Source organism: Sinocyclocheilus grahami, unplaced genomic scaffold (genome assembly GCF_001515645.1).
Source record: "Sinocyclocheilus grahami isolate Dianchi unplaced genomic scaffold, SAMN03320097.WGS_v1.1 scaffold51.1, whole genome shotgun sequence".
NCBI classification, from domain to species: domain Eukaryota; kingdom Metazoa; phylum Chordata; class Actinopteri; order Cypriniformes; family Cyprinidae; genus Sinocyclocheilus; species Sinocyclocheilus grahami.
The window spans coordinates 1,785,326-1,809,393 of NW_015505230.1; the positions used below are offsets into that span (position 1 = coordinate 1,785,326).

Here is a 24,068-nt window from a genome sequence, read left to right on the forward strand (position 1 = left end):
TAAACGATATTTATCTCTCCACTGATTCTGGAGACTCTGTGGTTCTTATTCTTTTGGATTTATCGGCCGCTTTTGATACAGTTGACCACTCCACACTATTATCCAGACTAGAGTCCTGGGTGGGTCTAAAAGCTACCGTTCTTAATTGGTTTCAGTCATACCTATCTGACAGAAAGTTTTCAGTGAAGCTGGGTAATTTTACCTCTTCCAATGCACCCCTGTGGCCTACCGCAAGGCTCTGTATTAGCTCCTTCTCTATTTTCTCTCTACATGCTACCTCTGGGCTCTATTCTAAGGAAACATGATGTCTCTTTTAATTTCTATGCAGATGATACTCAAATCTATCTACCAATCAAAAGAAACAATTCCGCAGAGATTACCTCTCTTCAGCAATGCTTAGAGGAGGTTAAATTATGGCTCGCCCAAACTTTTCTCTCCCTAAATGAAGACAAGACCGAAGTAATTGTTTGTGGTTCTAATGAGAATTCTCAGTATATTCGCCCTGATTTGGACAGTTTATCTGTTTTTAGATCTTCACAGGTGTCGAGCAGCATTTAAAATTTGATAAACATATCTCCTCCGTTATCGGATCCAGTTTTTATCAACTTCGTCTACTGTCTAAAATCAGAGACTTTCTCACTCCAAAAACTCTAGAAATGGCTGTTCATGCGTTTGTTACATCTCGACTAGATTACTGCAATTCCTTATATTGCGGTATATCTAAATCTCAAATTGCGTGCCTTCAGCTAGTCCAAAACGCTGCGGCCAGACTTCTTCTGAAGTGTCGCAAACATGAACACATTACTCCAATTCTCAGATCTCTACACTGGTTCATCAGAGAATAGACTTCAAAATTCTTCTCTTTGTTTTTAAATCGTTACATTACCTAGCTCCTGTCTACCTCTCTGAACTTCTTCATTTATACACTCCATCTAGAAGCCTAAGATCTTGCGACCAGGCTTTGTTGGTAGTTCCACATGTTAGACTTAAGCGTAGAGGGTAGCGTGCATTTGCGGTGGCAGGGCCACGGCTTTGGAATACCCTGCCTTTAGAAATTAGAATGGCCCCTTCTCTGCCTGTCTTTAAGTCCCTGCTAAAAACCTATCTGTTTTTCTTAGTGTATTGATTACTGTTATTCTGTCATTTTTTAATGGGTTGTTCATATTTTTATTTGGCTTGTTTTCTGTGTATGTTTTTATAAATTTCTCTTCTGTAAAGCACTTTGGTCAGCCTAGCGGCTGCTGTAAATGTGCTATGCAAATAAAATGAACTTGAACTTGAACAGAAGTTTATTGAGTGCAGAATGCAGCAATTGACCAAAAATGCCAATATTTCCATGTTTCTTCAGGAGTTTAACCCCGAAGAGTTCTACCACCTTCTGGAGGCAGCAGAAGACCACGCTAAAGAGGGCCAGCTAATGAAAGCAGACATCCCGCGATACATCATCAGCCAGCTCGGCCTGACCAGAGACCCTCTGGAAGGTGAGAGAGAGACGAACACGACTGAACATCCTCACAGTGAGCGTGTGTGTCTCTGGAGGGAAAAAAAGTAGAAGAAGCTGGGGAGAGGAAGGGAAATGTAGGTCATACTGAGAGACATTGTTGAGATTATCGAGCAGGTTAAGGTGGTGCACAGGCGGTGGGAAGTTTGTATTCCTGCCAAGAACACAGGGAGATGTGTAAGCACCGCTGTGAACCTGGCAAACAGCAGCCGGCTCTGAGTAATGGGGCTTTTTATAAAAACATACACTTACTAGCTCTCACTGCACAACTAAACACAACAAAACAATTTTCAGGCACAATTTTCTCTTCTATCTCAGCTTAATTTACAGATATATGTAAGACGTTTTTATGTTCATTTCACCCTATAAACAATGTGACTCAGTGCTCTGTTTCAGCATCTCATTAGCCCTAATTAGTAGCATTTAGGCCATTGACTGACTGATGGCAGACTGATGTAGCATTTGAAACATAATCATTATGTTTGCCATTCAGTTTGGTGCTGCTAATGGCATATAAGAATGATTTCTGAAGGATCATGTGACACTGAAGACTAGAGTAATTATGCTGAAAATTCAGCTTTGCATCACAGGAATAAGTGACATTTTAAAGTTTATTCAAATAGAAAACAGTTATTTTAAATTGTAATAATATTTTACAATATTACTGTTTTTACTGTATTTTTCAAATAAATGCAGCCTTGTTGAGCAAAATCTTGTCTTTCATAAAAATTTAAAATCTTACTGACTGCAAACATTCGAACAGTAGTGTATTATTATTATTATTATTATTATTATTATATATGCTGTATATATTCATTAGCTTTATTTGACTAGGATCTTTAGGCTATTTTAGGTTATTAATTGGCCTAGAAACATGTCAAACGTCTAAAACAACTAATTTATGTAATTTTATTCCTCAAAGCCAGTACATGTTTATTGCATAGTAACATTTATTAACCAAACATGATTCTTGCATGCAGAAATGGTGAATTTGGAGAGTTATGACAGCGAGGGACCCCACACGCCGGAGACGGACGACTCTGCTGAAGTGAGTGTATTAATATAATCATGTTTATATTGTTTTGCGATGATTGCGAAAGATTGCAACTTTTACCTACTAGTTATGTAAGACAAAAAGTTTGGGGTGAAAAAAATGATCAAGATGTGTTATATAAACCTGCAATTTTCTCACTCTTTAACATGGAAACATATTTTTAATGAAGGAAAAGCACAACTGCAGCGGCTGGGATTCAGGATAAAAGTGGTAGAAATGAAACGGCACAGGAAGTGAAATTATACTCCAGTTGATTTATTTCCCCTGCATTGAATCCTTTATCTGGCTTTCAGGGGAAGCTCAAAGTCAAACCGCCCTGTGAATCAGACTTCCAGACTATCAAACTCATCAGCAACGGAGCGTATGGGTGAGCATATCGCTATTCACTCTCAAATTACTCTGAAATGACTCTAAACCATTGTGTAAATATGGATAAAACAGATCTGTCCCTCTCATTTGGATCGTAGAGCTGTGTATTTAGTCAGACACAGAGAGACGCGGCAGCGCTTTGCTATGAAGAAGATCAACAAACAAAACCTGCTCCTGCGGAACCAGATCCAGCAGGCGTTCGTGGAGCGGGACATCCTGACCTTCGCCGAGAACCCCTTCGTGGTCAGCATGTTCTGCTCTTTTGAGACGCGCCGTCACCTGTGTATGGTTATGGAGTATGTGGAGGGTAAGACATTACGCTCATTCAGCAGTTGAATGAATCCTAATTACTACACACAACTCAGATTTTACTCAGTATTCAGCCAATTAAAAACACTTTATTTTTTGTTTAGGCGGTGACTGTGCAACGCTGCTAAAGAATATAGGAGCACTTCCTGTGGAAATGGCCCAGATGTACTTTGCTGAAACAGTTTTAGCGCTGGAGTACATTCATAATTATGGCATTGTACACCGAGACCTGAAACCAGACAAGTAAGTCAGCGCCCCCTGCTGGAGTGGAGGTCACAACTGAAAACAACATATTGATCCAAAGTGCTGTGCAATATAGAAAAAAACTATACTGCAAAAGCATCTTTTACACATTTCCAAAAGTATAAAGATGCTTCACTCATTATAATGCCACCATACATGTAACCCGCAAATATCCTATGTAGAGTTGACTATATAGAGTGCATTCATTCAGCAGCATTTGTTGCTGAAGTATTTTTCCTCTTTTTAGTTAAAAGCCATAAACCAAACCAACCAGCAACAAGGTGAATCACAAGTTCACTTTACAAACTTTGATTTCAGACAAAAAAATGATTTGAAAATCGGACTAAAAAACAAAAGTAGAAGACTATGTGCTTAATGGCTTTCATAAGTGAAATAACTACAAACACATAAAGCACTGCAAATGACATCATTGATTTCAACAGATTAGAAAACTACTGATTTAAAGAATTTGTGTATGTAAAGTTGAATGGAAAATATGCATGCATATATATATATATGTATATATATGTGTGTGTGTGTATGTGTATATATATATATATATATATATATATATATATATACACAAATATTTAAGTATGTTTGAGAGCATAAGAAAGCTGACTAGCATCAATCATAGTGCTTCTCTCAGTCTTCTGATTGGTGGAGATTTCTCTGCAGAATCATGGGTAATGTAGTTTTTCATTAGGAATTCTGATGTTGATTATGACTATTTTAAAAATTTGTTGTAATAATGCAGGGGGGGTTTCTTCAACAAAAGCTTGTATCATCTATTAACTAACTCGTAGTTCAGACTAGGTCTGTCTTTAATGGTTTATAAGTTATCGTTAAAAAATCCATTCCACTATGGAGAAAATAAATGGGATTTTGACTTTTGGAAACCGACTGTTGCTCTCTATTACAAGGTGTAAAACAGATCTCATCTTGTCATTTATTTTTGAAGCGAACGCTCATGGCTCGTGGTTCTTCTTCACAGTCTGTTGATCACGTCGATGGGTCACATTAAGCTGACGGATTTTGGCTTGTCAAAGATGGGGCTCATGAATCTCACCACTAACCTGTACGAGGGACACATCGAGAAGGACGCCAGGGAGTTCCTGGACAAACAGGTTAGGAAACAGGCCTGTCCTCTTGTGATCAGTTCACATGCCAGGTGTAAACAGGATGGTATTGTCTCTCTGTCTCAGGTGTGTGGTACACCGGAGTATATCGCCCCGGAGGTCATTCTCAGGCAGGGCTATGGGAAACCAGTGGACTGGTGGGCCATGGGTATCATCCTCTACGAATTCCTAGTGGGCTGCGTGCCGTTCTTTGGAGACACGACTGAAGAGCTCTTTGGTCAGGTGATCACAGGTGAGTCTGAATCTTGAGGTGAATCCTGATCGCACTTCATGTCCCAGCACATCGGAGCTTCAAAGCAACACCTGAGCTAATATTAGCAGCAGCGGTGTTGATTAGAGCAAAAGCAAACACATTATTTTCCTCCAGAAACCTCTTCCAAAGTGCTCCATTTTTCTAGCAAAGCTTTGTAATTCCATACACCGAAATGTGATGAAGGGCTTCAGTGCTGCCAACAGATTTCTCTGTGTGTGTTTGTGTAGATTATATTGAGTGGCCTAAGGGAGACGAGGCACTGCCTAGTGAAGCTCAGAGCCTGATTTCTGCCCTGCTGCAAACCAACCCACTAGTGCGACTGGGCACAGGTACACATCCACCAGTTTACCACACCTTCACACACTTATGCAAGTCAAGATGACATGAATTCAGATTGGACGCTATGACTTTAATACATATTCTTGGTCTTATTGTGAGCAATTCATCTGTGCAGATTATTTCTTTCTATTGGATTATTTCCTTCTTTTGTAGAATTTCATGTATTTCTTTCTTGTTTCTAGAATTACTGTTCAAAAGTGTTAGGTCAGTAAGATTTTTTAATGTCAAGGCTGCATTTATTTGATCAAAAATACTATTTTAGTATTTTTAGGTAATTTTATGAAATAATATTACAATTTCAAATAACTGCTTGCTATTTGAATATATTGTAAAATGTAATTTATTCTTGTGAATCAAAGCTGAATTTTCAGCATCATTACTCCAGTCTTCAGTGTCACATGATCCTTCAGAAATCATTCTAACATGCTGATATTACTCAAGAAACATTTCTTATTACTAATGTTGCAAACAGTTGTGCTGCTTAATATTTTTAAGGAAACTGTGACACATTTTTTCAGGATACTTGAATGAATACAAAGTTCAAAATAACTACATTTACTCAAAATATCATTCTTTTGTAACATTATAGATGTTTTGAATGTCACTTTTGATCAGTTTAATGTATCCTTGCTGAATAAAACGATTCATTTCTTTAATTAAAAAAAAGATCATTGTTGATCAAAAGATTATTGACAAAAGATCAAAAGATTATTGTTCACCCAAAAATGAAACTTATGTCATGATTTACTCAGCCTCATGTTGTTCAATATGATGGCAACTGTCACAGATAATGAAAGTTGCTGTTCCCTTTTGAGCGTTCACTCTACATCGCGAAACATTAGCAGTGGGAACACCTCCCCTTCTCCGAAAATCCTGAAACCTTATAGGATAACGCCAGTACAATAAACTGGACAATTGTCACTAAATATGCAAATCCCATGCAAATACTGACAAGCCTGCGGGCAGTATATAATGCGGTGAGAGCGATAATTGCCTCCGAATCTTCTCCTTCACGCTGCCATCGTCAAAGATGCACCAGAAGATACAACAGCTTCTTCACAGCATCCAATGGCTATACCTTTTGCCGAATTTGCGTTGGGACCCAGAAATGTTCATCCAGGGGGTTCCCTTGGGACTAGTGACAGCACACACTGTGGTTACAACAGATGCGTCGACCTCAGGCTGGGGAGCAGTGTGTGAGGGCATGCCAGCTTCAGGCCTGTGGTCAGAGCCTCAGAGCAGGTGGCACATAAACCGCTTGGCGGCGTATGCTCCAGGGCCCTGGAGGTGGATCTGTTCACAACAGGCGAGAACACACACTGCCCGCTGTTCTTTTCGCTGTCTCACTTCCCGCTGATGGGGACACTCTGACATTGTGCTGGCCTAGAGCCAGACTTTATGTGTTCCCTCCGGTGAAGATTTTGCCTCTGGTGTTATACAAAATCAGGGAAGAGAGAGTGTCGGCCCCGAACTGGCCGAATAAACCGAATAAACCAAAAGATGTTGGTGGCTCCCCCTCAGGAGGGACCTGCTGTCTCAAGCAAACAGCTCGATATGGCATTAATGTCAAGGCTGCATTTATTTGATCAAAAATACTATTTTAGTATTTTTAGGTAATTTTATGAAATAATATTACAATTTCAAATAACTGCTTGCTATTTGAATATATTGTAAAATGTAATTTATTCTTGTGAATCAAAGCTGAATTTTCAGCATCATTACTCCAGTCTTCAGTGTCACATGATCCTTCAGAAATCATTCTAACATGCTGATATTACTCAAGAAACATTTCTTATTACTAATGTTGCAAACAGTTGTGCTGCTTAATATTTTTAAGGAAACTGTGACACATTTTTTCAGGATACTTGAATGAATACAAAGTTCAAAATAACTACATTTACTCAAAATATAATTCTTTTGTAACATTATAGATGTTTTGAATGTCACTTTTGATCAGTTTAATGTATCCTTGCTGAATAAAACGATTCATTTCTTTAATAAAAAAAAAGATCATTGTTGATCAAAAGATTATTGACAAAAGATCAAAAGATTATTGTTCACCCAAAAATGAAACTTATGTCATGATTTACTCAGCCTCATGTTGTTCAATATGATGGCAACTGTCACAGATAATGAAAGTTGCTGTTCCCTTTTGAGCGTTCACTCTACATCGCGAAACATTAGCAGTGGGAACACCTCCCCTTCTCCGAAAATCCTGAAACCTTATAGGATAACGCCAGTACAATAAACTGGACAATTGTCACTAAATATGCAAATCCCATGCAAATACTGACAAGCCTGCGGGCAGTATATAATGCGGTGAGAGCGATAATTGCCTCCGAATCTTCTCCTTCACGCTGCCATCGTCAAAGATGCACCAGAAGATACAACAGCTTCTTCACAGCATCCAATGGCTATACCTTTTGCCGAATTTACGTTGGGACCCAGAAATGTTCATCCAGGGGGTTCCCTTGGGACTAGTGACAGCACACACTGTGGTTACAACAGATGCGTCGACCTCAGGCTGGGGAGCAGTGTGTGAGGGCATGCCAGCTTCAGGCCTGTGGTCAGAGCCTCAGAGCAGGTGGCACATAAACCGCTTGGCGGCGTATGCTCCAGGGCCCTGGAGGTGGATCTGTTCACAACAGGCGAGAACACACACTGCCCGCTGTTCTTTTCGCTGTCTCACTTCCCGCTGATGGGGACACTCTGACATTGTGCTGGCCTAGAGCCAGACTTTATGTGTTCCCTCCGGTGAAGATTTTGCCTCTGGTGTTATACAAAATCAGGGAAGAGAGAGTGTCGGCCCCGAACTGGCCGAATAAACCGAATAAACCAAAAGATGTTGGTGGCTCCCCCTCAGGAGGGACCTGCTGTCTCAAGCAAACAGCTCGATATGGCACCCCCGCCCAGAGCTGTGGAGCCGTCATGTGTTGCTACTTCAGGGGTCCCAGAGGGGCTAAACTCCCTGCCTCCCTGTGTGCTTGACGTGTGCTTGGTCTGCACAGCGCTGCTTCAAGTCGAACACACCTAATAACTAGAGCGCATTAGCATCAGTTACTGTCATTACTGTTAGTTACTACAGCCCACAGTTTGCTAGCTAGCTATGCCTTCGTCACATTAATGCATATTACCTGGTTGCGATAATCTACAAAACAGTCTCCATATTTTAATTAAGCTGCTAGAAGGAACATTCATTCAGGTTGTAGCGGTATTTGACAGTTGAGAGAGATGGCAGCTTTCCTGCGAGTGGATGTGGTTTCAGCACTGACAGCGGACATGCCCCCATCGTTTGAGAGCAGAGAATACTGCTTATTTTTTTCAATATTTTGATAATAACACATTTTTCTGTGGTGTGACAAACTTGGAACACATATTTAATATTGCTTTACACCGATTTTAACTGTATGTAAAACCGTTGCTTGAACGCATTTTTAGCATATTAGGATAGTTCTGGAAAAAAAGAAAGCAAGTCAGATTTGCGTAAACCAGTTTTTGCATCACAATTCATGGCCATAACACCTTATCTTACCAGGATTGCGTGTTTATCTGTTTGTCTATAAATGTACTTCTCTTGACACTTGTGAACAGGTGGTGCGTTTGAAGTGAAGCAGCACTGGTTTTTCTTGGGATTGGACTGGAATGGTTTACTCCGACAGAAGGCCGAGTTTATCCCTCATCTAGAGTCTGAGGAGGACACCAGCTATTTCGACAGTAAGGACACTCTCACACTTGTTTTTGAGTCTGCCCTTGATCGCCATCTCTCTATCTCTCATCATCATCTCACACTCCCTCTGTTTCAGCGCGGTCCGAGCGTTATCGGCACATCAACTCCTATGACGAGGACGACATTAGCATCAGTTACTGTCATTACTGTTAGTTACTACAGCCCACAGTTTGCTAGCTAGCTATGCCTTCGTCACATTAATGCATATTACCTGGTTGCGATAATTTACAAAACAGTCTCCATATTTTAATTAAGCTGCTAGAAGGAACATTCATTCAGGTTGTAGCGGTATTTGACAGTTGAGAGAGATGGCAGCTTTCCTGCGAGTGGGCGTGGTTTCAGCACTGACAGCGGACATGCCCCCATCGTTTGAGAGCAGAGAATACTGCTTATTTTTTTCAATATTTTGATAATAACACATTTTTCTGTGGTGTGACAAACTCGGAACACATATTTAATATTGCTTTACACCGATTTTAACTGTATGTAAAACCGTTGCTTGAACGCATTTTTAGCATATTAGGATAGTTCTGGAAAAAAAGAAAGCAAGTCAGATTTGCGTAAACCAGTTTTTGCATCACAATTCATGGCCATAACACCTTATCTTACCAGGATTGCGTGTTTATCTGTTTGTCTATAAATGTACTTCTCTTGACACTTGTGAACAGGTGGTGCGTTTGAAGTGAAGCAGCACTGGTTTTTCTTGGGATTGGACTGGAATGGTTTACTCCGACAGAAGGCCGAGTTTATCCCTCATCTAGAGTCTGAGGAGGACACCAGCTATTTCGACAGTAAGGACACTCTCACACTTGTTTTTGAGTCTGCCCTTGATCGCCATCTCTCTATCTCTCATCATCATCTCACACTCCCTCTGTTTCAGCGCGGTCCGAGCGTTATCGGCACATCAACTCCTATGACGAGGACGACACCAACGACGATGAGCCAGTAGAGATAAGACAGTTCTCCTCCTGCTCGCCGCGCTTCAGCAAGGTCATTCTGACACATGGCTGCATTCATTTTTCATGCTTTCTTTTCTCAGAAGCACCCTTGAATGTGTAAACAGACACATTAACACTAATCTTTCTTCTTTATCTTTCTTCTTATTTAATTTTTAATGATCCATCAAGGTCACATTGCATCCTCTGATTCCTTTTAGGGGAGACCAAGCATAATTGTCACAATTTTAACTGCAGTGAATGTTTTTTTTAATATATATATATATATTTTTGCATAGACGTGCAACCCTCTTCAAGACCACTAGCTGAGCAAAGACCTTGGATTATATATTTCAAGTGATTTCAAGCACCAAAATAACAAAAAAGCCACCATAAAGTATCATATACTGTACATCACTGTTCAAAGTCAGATCAAAGATTTTTTTATCTTATTGACAGAAGTGTCTTATGCTCAACAAGTCTGTATTTATTTCATCAAAAATACTGTAAAACATCAATATTATGAAATATAATTACAATTTTAAATATTTTGTTCTATTTGAATATATTTTCAAATGTAGTTTATTCCTGTGATGCAAAGCTGAATTTTCAACATCATCACTCCAGTCTTCAGTGTCACATGATCCTTCAGAAATCATTCTGATATGATGATTTGCTGCTGAAGAAACATTTCTGCGATGAGTAACCGAAACAGCTTTTGTTCTGTCTTTCAGGTGTATAGCAGCATGGAGCACCTGTCCCAGCTGGAGCAGAAGACCCCTGTAGTTACCCGTCGAGAGCACAGAGGTCGCCGTGATGACAAGATGGCCAAGCGGGAGAGTCTGGGAAGCTTCACTATGAGGGACAAGAGCTGGAGGACAGGCTCACCTGAGATGTATGTTTGAAAGAGTTAAATTGAATATAATTGTATATCACTGCATATGAAGATATTCTATCAAATTTACTGTATTTTAACATTCTTTTTTTTTTTTTTTTTTTCACAGGAAGCGTCTATCATGCTCTGAGTCTCTGTATATGGAGGGAGATTACAGTCCTCCGATGGGTGCCCGGCGTCGTTTTTCAGCCCTAATGGACACTCACCGGTTTGCCACTCCTCAAGAGGGTGATGGGGAGCTCTCAGAAAAACAGGGTGCTGCTAAAGCCCCGGGATCATTAGTAGAGGGAACCACTGCTCCATCATCGCCCAGTGCCAATGAACAGAGGAATGCTGGAAAGGAAGTGATGTCAGCCAGTAAAGGGGCAGGTAAGTGGAAAAGACTGTAGAGTTTTTTTTAATTATAGACTGTAGAGTTTCAGATAGACATATTTTCTGTGTATGTAAATTTTGCAGACAAGCCACTGAGACCAGGTGAGATATCAGCACCACAGGCCATACCAGGAGCCATAGCAGTGGTCGGTAGGGACGTGGTTGCCATGGGTGACACCGTCGGACAGCGAGCGACCAAAGATCTGGTGCTTCGGCAAGCACGTCACCAGCAGCTGTCAAGTGATGGGGAGAAACGCACCTCGCGTCCCGGCAGCAAGGTCATCAAATCTGCATCTGCCACCGCTTTGTCTGTCATCATACCCGGAGGTACAGTTCAGCCTTCATTCCTTTGGAGAAGTCATCATACAATTGTTATATAAATAATGCCAAGTGCAAAAAAATTATAATATATTGATTATTGATTCATCAATATCTAGTTGAGCAGCATGGTAGCTCTCCATTGGCCAGTCCAATGTCCCCACGCTCTCTCTCGTCCAACCCCTCATCACGAGACTCCTCTCCCAGCCGTGATTACTGCCCCACAGTAACAGTGCTTCGTTCACCAATTACCATCCACCGCTCTGGCAAAAAGTATGGGTTCACACTCCGTGCCATTCGGGTCTACATGGGCGACACTGATATCTACAGTGTGCACCACATAGTCTGGGTGAGACAGCAATACAACATGAGAAAAGTTTGATTGAGTATAGAACAGATTTGCAGCAATAGTTTTGTTGAAGCTATGTTGGGTCAATTAGTAATTCTGTCCTTAACTAATCACAGCATGTGGAGGATGGAGGTCCTGCTCAGGAGGCGGGACTATGTGCTGGTGACCTCATCACTCATGTCAATAGTGAATCTGTGCATGGATTGGTTCATACCGAGGTGGTAGAGCTTATACTTAAGGTGAGACACAAGATGTTCTCATCAGCGAGGCAAAAATTGTAAGTTAGACCACACAGAGAAGTAATAACAGACATGACCTGAAAATATAACTATTCAAACAGTCCTATTTTTTTCTTTGCTTTTTCTTTGTTCAGAGTGGAAACAAGGTGACTGTGACCACAACGCCTTTTGAAAACACGTCCATTAAAGTGGGACCAGCACGCAAGTCCAGTTACAAGTCCAAGATGGCTAGACGCAGTAAGAGGACAGTCAAAGAGGGACAGGAGAGGTACATTGTGCCTCCAGTTGTGAAGATTGTCTATATAAAGAATATATTTTTTCTTACCCCTGTCTGTTTCTCTCTTTTTCTTCCATGATCATTCACAGTAAGAGGCGCGGGTCTTTGTTCCGCAAAATAACTAAGCAATCCAACCTGCTGCATACGAGCCGTAGTTTGTCATCTCTGAACCGGTCCCTGTCGTCCAGCGATAGTCTTCCTGGCTCTCCGACACACAGCCTGTCCGGTCACTCCCCTACCCAGAGCTACCGCTCAACCCCTGAGTCATCCCACCTTGGTGAGTAGATCAAAGCATATGTTGTGATATCAAAGGTAAAACCCAACAACTTAAAAGGTTTAATGTATACATTCATTTCAATTGCCTGTTGATATTCTTGACCCAGGTGCCTCCTCCCAGAGCAGTTCTCCTGCCTCCAGTACCCCAAATTCCCCCGCAACAACCCAGCATATGAGACCCAGCTCCCTGCATGGACTTTCCCCCAAACTACACCGCCAATACCGTTCAGCCCGCTGCAAGTCAGCGGGCAACATTCCTTTGTCTCCATTGGCTCATACACCATCCCCAACTCAGTCCTCACCACCTCCTTTGCCTGGGCACACAGTCGGAAGCTCCAACACCACCCAAACCTTTCCTGTCAAACTACACTCATCCCCACCAATCATAAGGCCTAGACCCAAGAGTGCCGAGCCACCCAGATCACCGCTACTCAAAAGAGTGCAGTCAGCAGAGAAACTCGGGTCACCGCTTTCATCTTCATCCGAGAAGAAAGGTGGGATTGGCGTGATGAGGAAGCACAGTTTGGAGGTTGGACATTCAGATTTTCGTAAGGATGGTTTCCACTGTGAGCTTGGCCTCCAGAGTTTGGTGGAAATTGAGGGTGAGAATCTGTCATCTGCTCCAACAACTTCTCCTTCACCCACTCAACCGTCACCGCCTGAAAAGGGCGTTCTGAAGCCGGTCCGGAAGCTGGGCAGGCAGGAGTCACCTTTGAGTAGAGATGCTTTGCTTGCCGGGAGAGAAAGGGATCGAGACAAGGAGAGGACTGGTGAATCAAGTCAAGTTAGTGAGGCTAAACCAGGGGCAGTCAAAGAGACGCTCCCTTCTGGTGGCATTACTCCACCTGGAAGTAAGAAATCTCCAAGTGTTGAAGCATCTCCGCGGCCCCCATCTACACTACAGGAAAGTTGCCTAGCCAAGCCTCAGACTTGGCAGCCTCCGGTAGCATCAGAGTCCAAACCTAGTGTAGTTGCCTCTATTCCATCGCCCCTGACCACAACATCTTCCCCGTCTGCCAAAACAACAGATCCAAGTTTCATTAAGGAAATGGGAAATTATGACCAAGGAAGTCTTACAAAAGATGTCCAAAGACAGGCATTAGGAACCACTAAGCCTTCATGCTCTGTGAGTACATCAGGTGTTATCAACAAAGACTTGTTGGAGAAAGAAGGGGGAAAGGGTACTGGGAAGAAAGAGGTGAAATCAGATTTTGGGAAGACTTCAACTTCAGTCAAGCCAAGTATGCCATGCAGTGATCCTGGGAAGACAACAAGCACAGAGATAACCAAAGCAAGTAAGGGACCAGGTGATGGAGAGTGTCTCAAAAAGAGCATATTAGATTCCCATACCAGAACTTTAGATGTCAGGGCAAGAACTGCTCCATCCAAAGGGGTTGTCCCATCCCACCCACCCCAGGTGCAGTGCTCTGCTTTGGGAAAACTTAGGCAGGACAAGGGCTTAGCTCCGGTCGGCTGCTACCGGGGAACATTGGATTGGGAGGACAAATGTCTCTTGGAAGTTGTTGAGGAACACTCTCCATCTCCCACTCCTTCTCCAACTGGAGTTCCTCCTGATCTGCCCAAAACTCAACTTCAGTCTCCTGGTGAAAAATCTGGTTTGGCTACACAGTTGACAAACACAGGGAAATCTATAGGGCCTGTTAGAGGTGGAACTCAGGAGGGACCCAGTGCCAAAGATACCACCAAATCATTGGAGGTCACCAAGGCTTGTGCACCAGGAAGACCTGATCCTGCTTCTGGGAGTAGACCAAGCACCAAAGGAGTCAGTCAGAGTCCTACTAGCACCTCTCTGCAGGTGAAGGCTGTCATTACTCCTAAGCATGGCTCTTGATCTTGTGCTAGTTGGAATAATAAATACTTTTTTTTGAGGGTTTAGCAGAATTCAATGTTTTTGAGCACTTAGATATTTAGGGACATTCCACCCAGTGAAAAAAAGACACTAAACCATATTACGCTGAACAAAGACCACAACTCCAAGGTTATTTTAAAGGCTGTTATTTAGTGTACATGCAGAGCTGCATCAGAAAAAGATTATAGATGTATTATATTAGAATGTGTGTTGGGTGTTTGTGTATGAGGAGATGAATTGGTGCATGTTTTGTGGTGCTTGTGCTACAAGGTAAAAAAAATTGAAAGTGCTTTAACAGATCAAGCAATGCTGAATACTGTGAACACCAAAACAATGTTACTACTTTTTCTAAGCTGACCAACCACTTCATTTCCTTAAACTGAAAATAATTTGTTCAAGGTAACAGCATATCAAGTTTTTGGCATAGACAGAATGTAATCAAGAACACATTGCTTCCTTTGCTGGGTTTTGTTTTTGGCTTGTTACATGATTCAGGAGTTTATAATCAGGTTTAGCATATCCATTAGTGCAGGGGCAGCGTTTCCGTATGGCAGTCGCCATACCCCAGTTGTTCATTGCCATACCCTAGGCGACCCCCCACGACCCCGGAACGCGATTTCAACTGAGAGGGGACCTCCCCCCAGGGCTTTAGGACGGACCAAGAACAGACTGGAACAAATCGAGGCCAATGCCATACCTTATGGTTCTGTGAAATGCTGCCACTGCATTAGTGGCTAGCGCATATGCATACTGCATACTGCTTTAGTTTACTGCCTAAACCATAGATTCATTCCCCTTATAAAATTCTCTCTTAACTAAGTCTCTCATCATACTGAATTAAGGTTGACATTTTGTCGATTTTGCTGATTGATGCCTTCTGAGGTAAATATCAGTCCATTTACAGCAAGGTGGTGCATTTGGTGGCCAGTTTTGAATGGGGAAAGACTAAAATATTCAAAGCTTACATTGAAATAACTTGTCAAATCACCAATATAATAAATGGTATCATAAATTTAGCATCTTGTAGCTAAATTTTGCTATTTATTCTCAAATCAGACTAACTAAACTAAAAAGGCAATGATGTTCCTCCAAGACAATCATTGATCTGACCATAGAAGAATAAGTACCTTAGTATGCATTGACACGCAGGTGCCTCTATGTTTGCATACTTGCCTAGAGTGTGTTTCTAGCCTTACAGTGTCTCTGTAAATTTACAGTTTACTGGCAGATTTGATTCATACTCAAAAGTAGGTCAATGTAATGCACAGCTCCTGACATGGACTGGTGCATCTTTACTCTATTCTGTGCTACTGAATTCTCCTTGAAAGGGATCGTTGACCTCACTGTGACTCTAGCACTCAAGTCTCATATTCGCTACCTGAATTATAATTCTTCAGCCATGGGGGTTTGCAGTCGGTTAAAGCAAGGGGTCAAAGTTTGGCTGGTTAGCATGGCCCAGTTAGCCCCTGATGTTAGATGCCATAACTACACCATCTGGCTGCAAAGAGAGCATTGACATTATTCATTCAAAAGAGGCTGTGTATTGAAATGAATGCTAATGCATTTTTGTAAATCAGTAAAATGAGAGAAGTGGTTAAGGGTTTGAACATCTTTGCAAGGCACTGGCTATGTTTTCTGGAGCATGACTATTGAAAGTGAGATTATAAACTAAAAACCTTAAGTGCTAAATACATATCAACAAATTTGAAGGACATGAGTATCGTCTTGTCATATAACACAGGTCTTGATTACAGAAATTGTTGGATCAGCAAATGAATGATGGTAGTTGGAATCTGCTTAGTGAAAGAGGATTCTATGGTAAATATATTCTATAGTTACTCAAGCATCAGTAAATGTCACTGTTGTCATGGCAACTTGGAGCCGGTGTAGCCTGCCGTCTGTTGGCGTTTCTTTGTGTGGTCTGAATGTTGTTCACTAACATGCAACGAAAATATCACTAAACATTTGTTACTAAATTAACTCTGTTTTCACTTAAGCTTATGCAAAACAAATGTTTGTAGGGATGACTGATGCTTTTTTGCAGTGTTTGTTCTTTTGCCATTTCCAATGAAACATCAATAGGAAACAGTTGTGAAGATAAAGAGTGGTTTTACTACAGTAACCAAAGTTTATCCGTGGTATTAGTAGTGAAACATAGTAAAGAAATGGTATAAAACAATAATAAACTAATTAGTATAAATAAAATTTTCCTTAGTATTATCAAGTTTATAATATGTAAAAAAAATCAGAAGACAGACTAAAAAAGGTTTGTTTTTTCAAAAGAATCTGCAAGAGCAAAACTAGTGAGTGAGTGAGTGTGTGTGTGTGAGAGTGTGTGTGTGTGTGAGTGAGTGAGTGAGTGTGTGTGTGTGTGTGTGTGTGTGTGTGTGTGTGTGTGTGAGTGTGTGTGTGTGTGTGTGTGTGTGTGTGTGTGTGTGTGTGTGTGTGAGTGAGTGAGTGAGTGTCTTCTAGACATTTTCAGTCATTTATCAGATTTCGACACTTAATTATTTAATAATAATATAGAACTAAGGACATTATTATTTTTGATTAAATGAACATATTGCTAGTTGTAATACAAATATACCATGGAGATGATGATGATGATGATGATGATGGTGAGTTGCGGTGTGGCTGGAATAGATGAAGTTATGCTGCCATCTGATGGCTAACAGGAACACTGTCACTATAGTGTTACATCACTTACATCTTATATTTACAGTGATAATAGTAGTAGGAGTTGCAATCAGTGACGAAACCAAGAGTGCTTTATGTATTTGTATTTCATAGTACCGTACAGAGGTATTGAATTACTGTAGGATGATGATACCTTTGGATAGATGATAGATATCTATTAATACTTCCATAAATGTATTCTGACGTTGTTTATTTCTCATCAGCTCTCATCTCAAATATCTTTTGCTGTTTCATATCTGGTCTCAGTGTTAGTGAAGATTTCTTTATATCTATTAAAGCATTTATTATATTATATAGAAACTCAACACAGAGTATATCAGAGAGTTATTTGGATGCATCAGTGAAATGGAGAAGTGACGACAACATGTGCACAAAGTAATGTAAAGATTTTGGGTGAATGTGTGAATATATCTGATGTTACACACCAGAAAACTGCTTTTCAGATTATTATTATTATTATTATTTTCATATTCGGCCCTTTCCCGTGCAGGAATTCTCAGTTGTGGTTAAAGGCAACTAACACTTCACTGGCCTGAATGTTTCCACTTTATACCATGTGACTGTTATAGCTGATCGAATATGAGACTAATGTTTTATAATGATCGCTTAATCTGTACTGTAAAGCCCTGTGTCTTATTCAGTTCTGAATGATTGGATGTACACTGCAGAATAGATTCACAGAGTGAACTGAAAACAAGAATCCACACATATTAAAAGTTTGTTATCCACTCCTATGTGTCAGATTATATTCTTGTGTGTTTGTGTTTATGTGGCCATATTTGAGAAATTTCTGGTTTTAATGTCATTTCCTATAAAATGTGATCTTTTGAGAATGCACTTTATTTCATGTCATTTTTTTATACGTTCTTTGTTGTTTTATCAAACTGTCCAAAATTCTGTACAATACTGTACATAGAGGTAAATAAAGACATAAAGATATTCCGTTCTAATATGAATGTCCTACATAGGAGAAATGAAGAGTATCTCAGTCTTGTATCACCTGTAATGTGGCATTTTGTACATGAATTTGTTAATTTATTCTATTTATTTGGCTCTGTACATCACTTTTATTTACAGCAAGTGTCAATCGATCCATTAACTGAGGTGCAGTGTGTGTAATCTATTAATAAAGAGATATTGTATAAAATGTCATGCTTCTTTTATTTGCTTTGGAGAATAGCCTACTAAACTTGAACTAGAAAGTTCAAGACAAACGTTGAACAGTGAACCAGAACCTTAGTTTGAGTTGCTAGGGTTTTCATTTTTTATTAAGGTATTGCTAGATTCTTAGTCAAGTCAACATAGTTATAGACTTTTGGTCACAGAGCTTTTGACCTCCCTTATCACAGTTATGGATTATTAGTTAACGCTACTCAAACTGACCTTTTGCAAATACAAAAACTAGGCTGATACTGTTATCATGATCACAATGATGCTATTAGTGCTTTGCAAGCAGAATCTACTCAACTGCAAACAAAGCATAACGCTACCATGACCTTGATTTATACTAGTAATTGTGATTTTTTTAAATATATATATATTTTTTTATTAGAACAGGAACATAAACATATGCATAAACACAAGGGGGATACAAAAACAATTAAAAGGTAAACAAATATACAATTATTTTACAATCATAAAAGTTACAACGTTTTATAAGATTGGATGTTTTTAAGGCTTTTTTATTAGAGGAGATTTTTTTGAAGTGATGAGTAAAACAAAAGTAAATCAGAAGTGAATATTTTACAATCAGGTTTAAAATTAAGGCATCTTGCTTAGTAATTGTGAATGTCTGACACAACTTTGTCTATAAAAACTGGAGCGTGGACATGTTTTCCCCTCATGAATGTAAAATCTGACTAACCAAATAAATACCTAAATTAATTATTTCCTTTTGACACCCCAGACTATTGCTTTACTTTATATTCATCTTGTATGTACATATTTGATCAATTAAATAAATAAATAAAATAATTTATAATTAATTGACTACAGTGTCTCGTACGTGTAGTAGATTGTCCAATCATTAAACGGCAACTGTCAAACCTGACCAATCACGTCGCTCGGTGGGCGGGTCGAGGGTGTGTATCCGCAACGACAACAGGAAGTGGCTGCATACTGGTTTAATCGCTGTTTAATGCACTCTTCGTCTCAGCTGACAGACGGCTCGGGAGCCGCGCGAGATTGTAAAGACGCAGAAACTCATGACTGCAGCTTTAATGGATACTCGCCAGGATGACGGCGCCTGAGGAGGCCTGAGCTCGGTTTCACACAGCGGTCGTCCTTGCCAAGACATCCAGACAAGCGGTCGAGCAGCCCCACACTGACTGGACGACGCTGCCTATTTATAGCAGAAGTAGGAAAATACCCGGAACATCAAACATGCCGGGTCTAACGTGAAGGTAACGCCTCTAGCTGCTTAAAATGACTTCTGAAGCGCGTTAGAGTCGTACTGCCTGGATACATGATATCTGTCTTCACACTTGATTTGAAAATATTCCACACAAACCACACAAACCTTATAAAGATTCACAATGAGCTGGGTCATTTTAGGGCATTAAAAGCTGTATCATGACTAAAAGTAGGCGATTGTTCCGTACTAATATGAATGACTTATTTCCAATGACATTATTATTTGAATATTATCTACAGTAAACTGGATTTTCCTCTTTTAGGCTGTGTTTATAATGATATACTAGTGTACTTCGTATTGCATTATGAGCAATATGTGCATTATATACTTATACTGCCTAGTCTTTTCTACAGTGGTGACCTCAAGAAGTTGCATGTTGAATTGTTTTGAAAGTGTTTTTTTTTTTTTTCCAATTTTTTGTAAAATGCCAAAATTGATTGTTGTTCATAGTAGGACAGGACACTAATATGAATGACTTATTTCCAATGACATTATTATTTGACAATTATCTACAGTAAACTGGATTTTCCTCTTTTAGGCTGTGTTTATAATGATATACTAGTGTACTTCGTATTGCATTATGAGCAATATGTGCATTATATACTTATACTGCCTAGTCTTTTCTACAGTGGTGACCTCAAGAAGTTGCATGTTGAATTGTTTTGAAAGTGTTTTTTTTTTTTTTCCAATTTTTTGTAAAATGCCAAAATTGATTGTTGTTCATAGTAGGACAGGACATGCACTGCATTGTGGGAAACACATTTTGACATATGTAATAGTTTATGCAAGGATTCTGTGCAAACAGAGAATTCACACACTATTATCATGCCAGTAACCTAGTATAAATGTAGTATGCTGTTCTGAATGAAGCCATTGTGATGACCTGGGTGTTCACTTTTTCTGCTGAGCACTCAGTGGTCACATGGTCTAAAATTCACATGCATCCACTTTCCCCAAGCAGGCAAGTGTACTAGAATGAAGTGGAAATTTGATAGATTTTGCATTATTGGGAAATGACGTTGACTGTCATCGTGAACTGGTGACATTGTCTTATTTCCCTTCGTTAGACTGTAAGCTCAAACCTCCTTGAGAGAATAAGGAAATGACACACTGTAAAGTGTGCTTGAACTCTTGTGGCTGTCAGCCGCCACACCTGTCCTCAGTCAGGGCTCATGTGACAGGCTCTTTCTCACACACACAGCTTGTTTGTTTGCGTAACACACAGGTGGAATGTTTTCTAGATTGAAAGGTGTGTATTGTGGTGTCACGTTATAGTGAGTAATTAAAGTTGTGACTTCTTTGATGCTTCTATAAAGTACCGTAACTCTTTTATTGTATTGAGTTGGATTTGTATATTCATGTTGGTAATCACAGGCAGAGTTTCCACAGTCATGGAAAGCATGGAAATATTAGTGAAATTGTGATTTTTTTTTTTTTAGCCATGCAAAAATCATGTAAATGAATCATTTAAAAAAAAAAATATATATATATACACTACCATTCAAACGTCAAGATTTAAAAAAAATAAATAAAAGCCATGCAAAAATCATGTAAATGAATCATTTAAAAAAAATATATATATATATATATATACACTACCATTCAAACGTCAAGATTTAAAAAAAATAAATAAATTTAATACTTTTATTCAGCAGGAACTCATTAAATTGATCAAAAGTGACAGGAAAGACATTTACAATGTTACAATCGATTTAAATTTCAAATAAATGCTGTTCTTTTGAATTTTATTTTCATCAAAGAATCCTGAAAAAATATATTGCGGTTTCTACTAAAACATTAACTGATTTCAATATTGATAATAATAAGAAATGTTTCTTGAGGACTAAATTCAGCTTTGCCATCACAGAAAATATATATTTTTTAAATCAAATAGAAAAGTTATTTGAAATTGTAATAATAATTCAAAATATTACTGTTTTTACTATATTTTGCTCAAATAAATGCAGCCTTGATGAGAATAAGAAATAAAAAATGTTGAATAAAAAATGTTTTTTTTTCAAAAACATTACCAAAAAAAATCCTACCTAGTACCTACCCCAAACCTTTGAACAGTTGTGTTGGTCTGTATATATTTTTCTGTTTGACTGTGATAAGCTCTAAAATAATTTATAAATTACTTTGTGTTTTTTTTTAAATCAAATAGAAAAGTTATTTGAAATTGTAATAATAATTCAAAATATTACTGTTTTTACTATATTTTGCTCAAATAAATGCAGCCTTGATGAGAATAAGAAATAAAAAATGTTGAATAAAAAATGTTTTTTTTTTCAAAAACATTACCAAAAAAAATCCTACCTAGTACCTACCCCAAACCTTTGAACAGTTGTGTTGGTCTGTATATATTTTTCTGTTTGACTGTGATAAGCTCTAAAATAATTTATAAATTACTTTGTGTGAGTCAATCTCTAAAATGATTATAAAAATAAAAAATCCCTGGAATTATACAATTCTAGTAATCTGGATGACTGGAAATTACTTGGAAAGTCCTAGAAAAATCATTGATCAAAAGTTGTGGGAATCCTGTACATCGTGCTGAAATATTCATCAGAGAATACCATGGTATTCTAATGGTACAAAAAATTTTTTTTTTATTAAATTAATTTGTAAAAAAAAAAAAGTTAATTTAGGCTTCTCTACTTAAAAATGTACAAATAAATATAATTGATATTCATTAAATATGTATTATTATTTTTATTGTTGTTGTTGTTGTTGTGTTATTAAATTAATGTTTTAAATATTACTTTTAAGTGAGCGTTAAATTATGACAAAGCTCATCTAAATGAAGAAATGAGCATGCACAATTAAATATCCATAGTCGACTGATATCAATAAATTAAAAAATCTCCAATAACTAATATGGTAGCAGTATTTTAAGCATCTCTAGTATCTAATCTGTTTTCTCAATATAACTTCACCGTGACACTGAATAGGCATCATTAATTATGTAAATGTGGGTGTCACATGTTAATGCTTCAGTGTTTCTGATGTCAGAAATCTGATTTCATATTCAGAATGAGACATTTTTGGCAGCTTTTTTTGGACTGAGGAAGGTTTTGAGTTCTGAAAATCACAGCTGTTTTATTTCAGAAGGTCAAAGAACTACCAATTGCTCATGACATCAAAAATGTACCAAGAAATTAAAGGAACCTCTCATACCATATTTTCTCTTTCTGTCTCTCTGTTTCAGGCTGAAGTTCTTCTGTAATGCTGCTGTATCCAGCCTGAACCATGAACTCGGTGTCTCCCAGTGGCGTTCAGTACATAGTGGGCGGCGGCACTCATGAGGACAGGCCCTCAGCGCAGTCCAGACGCCACAACGGCCACGGCTCAGCGCCTGACGGCATCAGAGAAGGCTCCGGAGAGCCCGATGAAGTGGATCGCCTGAAAGCCAAGTTCATGTCCGCCTGGAACAATGTAAAATATGGTTAGTTTTCAAGCATATTAATGGGATTGTTACGGTTTGCGAACTGGTTTCTATGACTGACACCAAATAATGCCACAAATGCTTAGTTCCTTTTTTCTCAGGCTATTTTTGAAGTCAGATGTAGAGGCACATGTTCGCAAATGACCACAACAAATATCACTGACTGTATCTCAGTGAGTTCCTGTCTTAATTTTCCCAGGCTGGACCGTTAAATCCAAAACTACCTTCAACAAGATCTCCCCTCTGATCCTCCTGGGTCAGTCCTATCTGTTCAATAGTGAAGGTGCGTTATGTGATCTGCCTGAGAGCCGCCACTGGTTGAGTCAACTTAACCTACGAATGCCACATTTTTAGTCTCTGCATTTTAAACTAGAGAATGAATCGTATACAAATGTTAAAGGTTGTATTCTTTTGCATCTCATTCCCAGATGAGGTGGATCGTTTCCGGCAGGCGTTCGTGTCGTGTGTGTGGCTCACCTACAGAAGGGAGTTTCCTCAGCTGGAGGGATCCAGTCTGACCACAGACTGCGGCTGGGGCTGCATGCTGCGCAGCGGACAAATGCTGCTGGCGCAGGGGTTACTGCAGCACCTCATGCCTCCAGGTCTGATCTACTGTCCCATTTGTTTATTTGCATGTAAATTAAATGCAGATTATAAAGCAATATGTTAATGATGCAAAGCAGAATGCCTAAAACCTGCTTAAAGGCACAATATGTACGTTTTCGCCGCTAGAGGGCGCGTATTCAAAACAAACAAAGAAACAATGGCATAGTTTGATGACGCTGTGACTGAGTGTGGAATCATGGGAGTTGTCATCTTCATCCCCACAGCCGAAGCAATCCGACGGGACTCGGTTAGAAATCATGTTCATGGATGAGCTAATGATTTATTAACGTAGTAGAATGAAGCAGGGTGAGGCTGAAAGCCGTCAAAGCGAAACGAGGCCGCTGAACGAGTGCGACACACGGCTGGAAAGCAGCGGAGCTTTTATTATGCCACAGTCGACCACTTCCGCTGCTTCCGGTTGTGTGTATGTGGGGTAAAGCAG

The 24,068-nt window shown here is 39.5% G+C and overlaps 2 protein-coding genes across 3 annotated transcripts in view; both read left to right on the forward strand.

Moving 5' to 3' along the window:
- LOC107583192 (microtubule-associated serine/threonine-protein kinase 1-like) overlaps positions 1 to 16,801 on the forward strand; it is a 68,665-nt gene extending 51,864 nt beyond the window's left edge. For both annotated transcript variants that reach the window (XM_016269320.1, XM_016269321.1), the window contains 18 exons: positions 1,349 to 1,481; positions 2,482 to 2,549; positions 2,849 to 2,922; positions 3,023 to 3,231; positions 3,338 to 3,476; positions 4,471 to 4,603; positions 4,682 to 4,847; positions 5,096 to 5,197; positions 8,799 to 8,921; positions 9,815 to 9,924; positions 10,604 to 10,764; positions 10,874 to 11,133; positions 11,221 to 11,463; positions 11,574 to 11,803; positions 11,920 to 12,042; positions 12,177 to 12,310; positions 12,409 to 12,596; positions 12,703 to 16,801. In XM_016269320.1, coding sequence (XP_016124806.1) covers positions 1,349 to 1,481; positions 2,482 to 2,549; positions 2,849 to 2,922; positions 3,023 to 3,231; positions 3,338 to 3,476; positions 4,471 to 4,603; positions 4,682 to 4,847; positions 5,096 to 5,197; positions 8,799 to 8,921; positions 9,815 to 9,924; positions 10,604 to 10,764; positions 10,874 to 11,133; positions 11,221 to 11,463; positions 11,574 to 11,803; positions 11,920 to 12,042; positions 12,177 to 12,310; positions 12,409 to 12,596; positions 12,703 to 14,447 — 4,341 coding nt within the window. In that variant the 3' untranslated portion in view covers positions 14,448 to 16,801. The remainder of the gene's footprint in view (positions 1 to 1,348; positions 1,482 to 2,481; positions 2,550 to 2,848; positions 2,923 to 3,022; positions 3,232 to 3,337; positions 3,477 to 4,470; positions 4,604 to 4,681; positions 4,848 to 5,095; positions 5,198 to 8,798; positions 8,922 to 9,814; positions 9,925 to 10,603; positions 10,765 to 10,873; positions 11,134 to 11,220; positions 11,464 to 11,573; positions 11,804 to 11,919; positions 12,043 to 12,176; positions 12,311 to 12,408; positions 12,597 to 12,702) is intronic.
- Positions 16,802 to 19,256: 2,455 nt separating this feature from the next.
- The window catches only part of LOC107583197 (cysteine protease ATG4D-like), a 13,050-nt gene continuing 8,238 nt past the window's right edge, over positions 19,257 to 24,068 (forward strand). The window contains exons 1-4 of the mRNA XM_016269330.1: positions 19,257 to 19,564; positions 22,784 to 23,020; positions 23,220 to 23,303; positions 23,449 to 23,622. Of these exons, the coding sequence (XP_016124816.1) occupies positions 22,825 to 23,020; positions 23,220 to 23,303; positions 23,449 to 23,622 (454 nt within the window). The 5' untranslated portion in view covers positions 19,257 to 19,564; positions 22,784 to 22,824. The remainder of the gene's footprint in view (positions 19,565 to 22,783; positions 23,021 to 23,219; positions 23,304 to 23,448; positions 23,623 to 24,068) is intronic.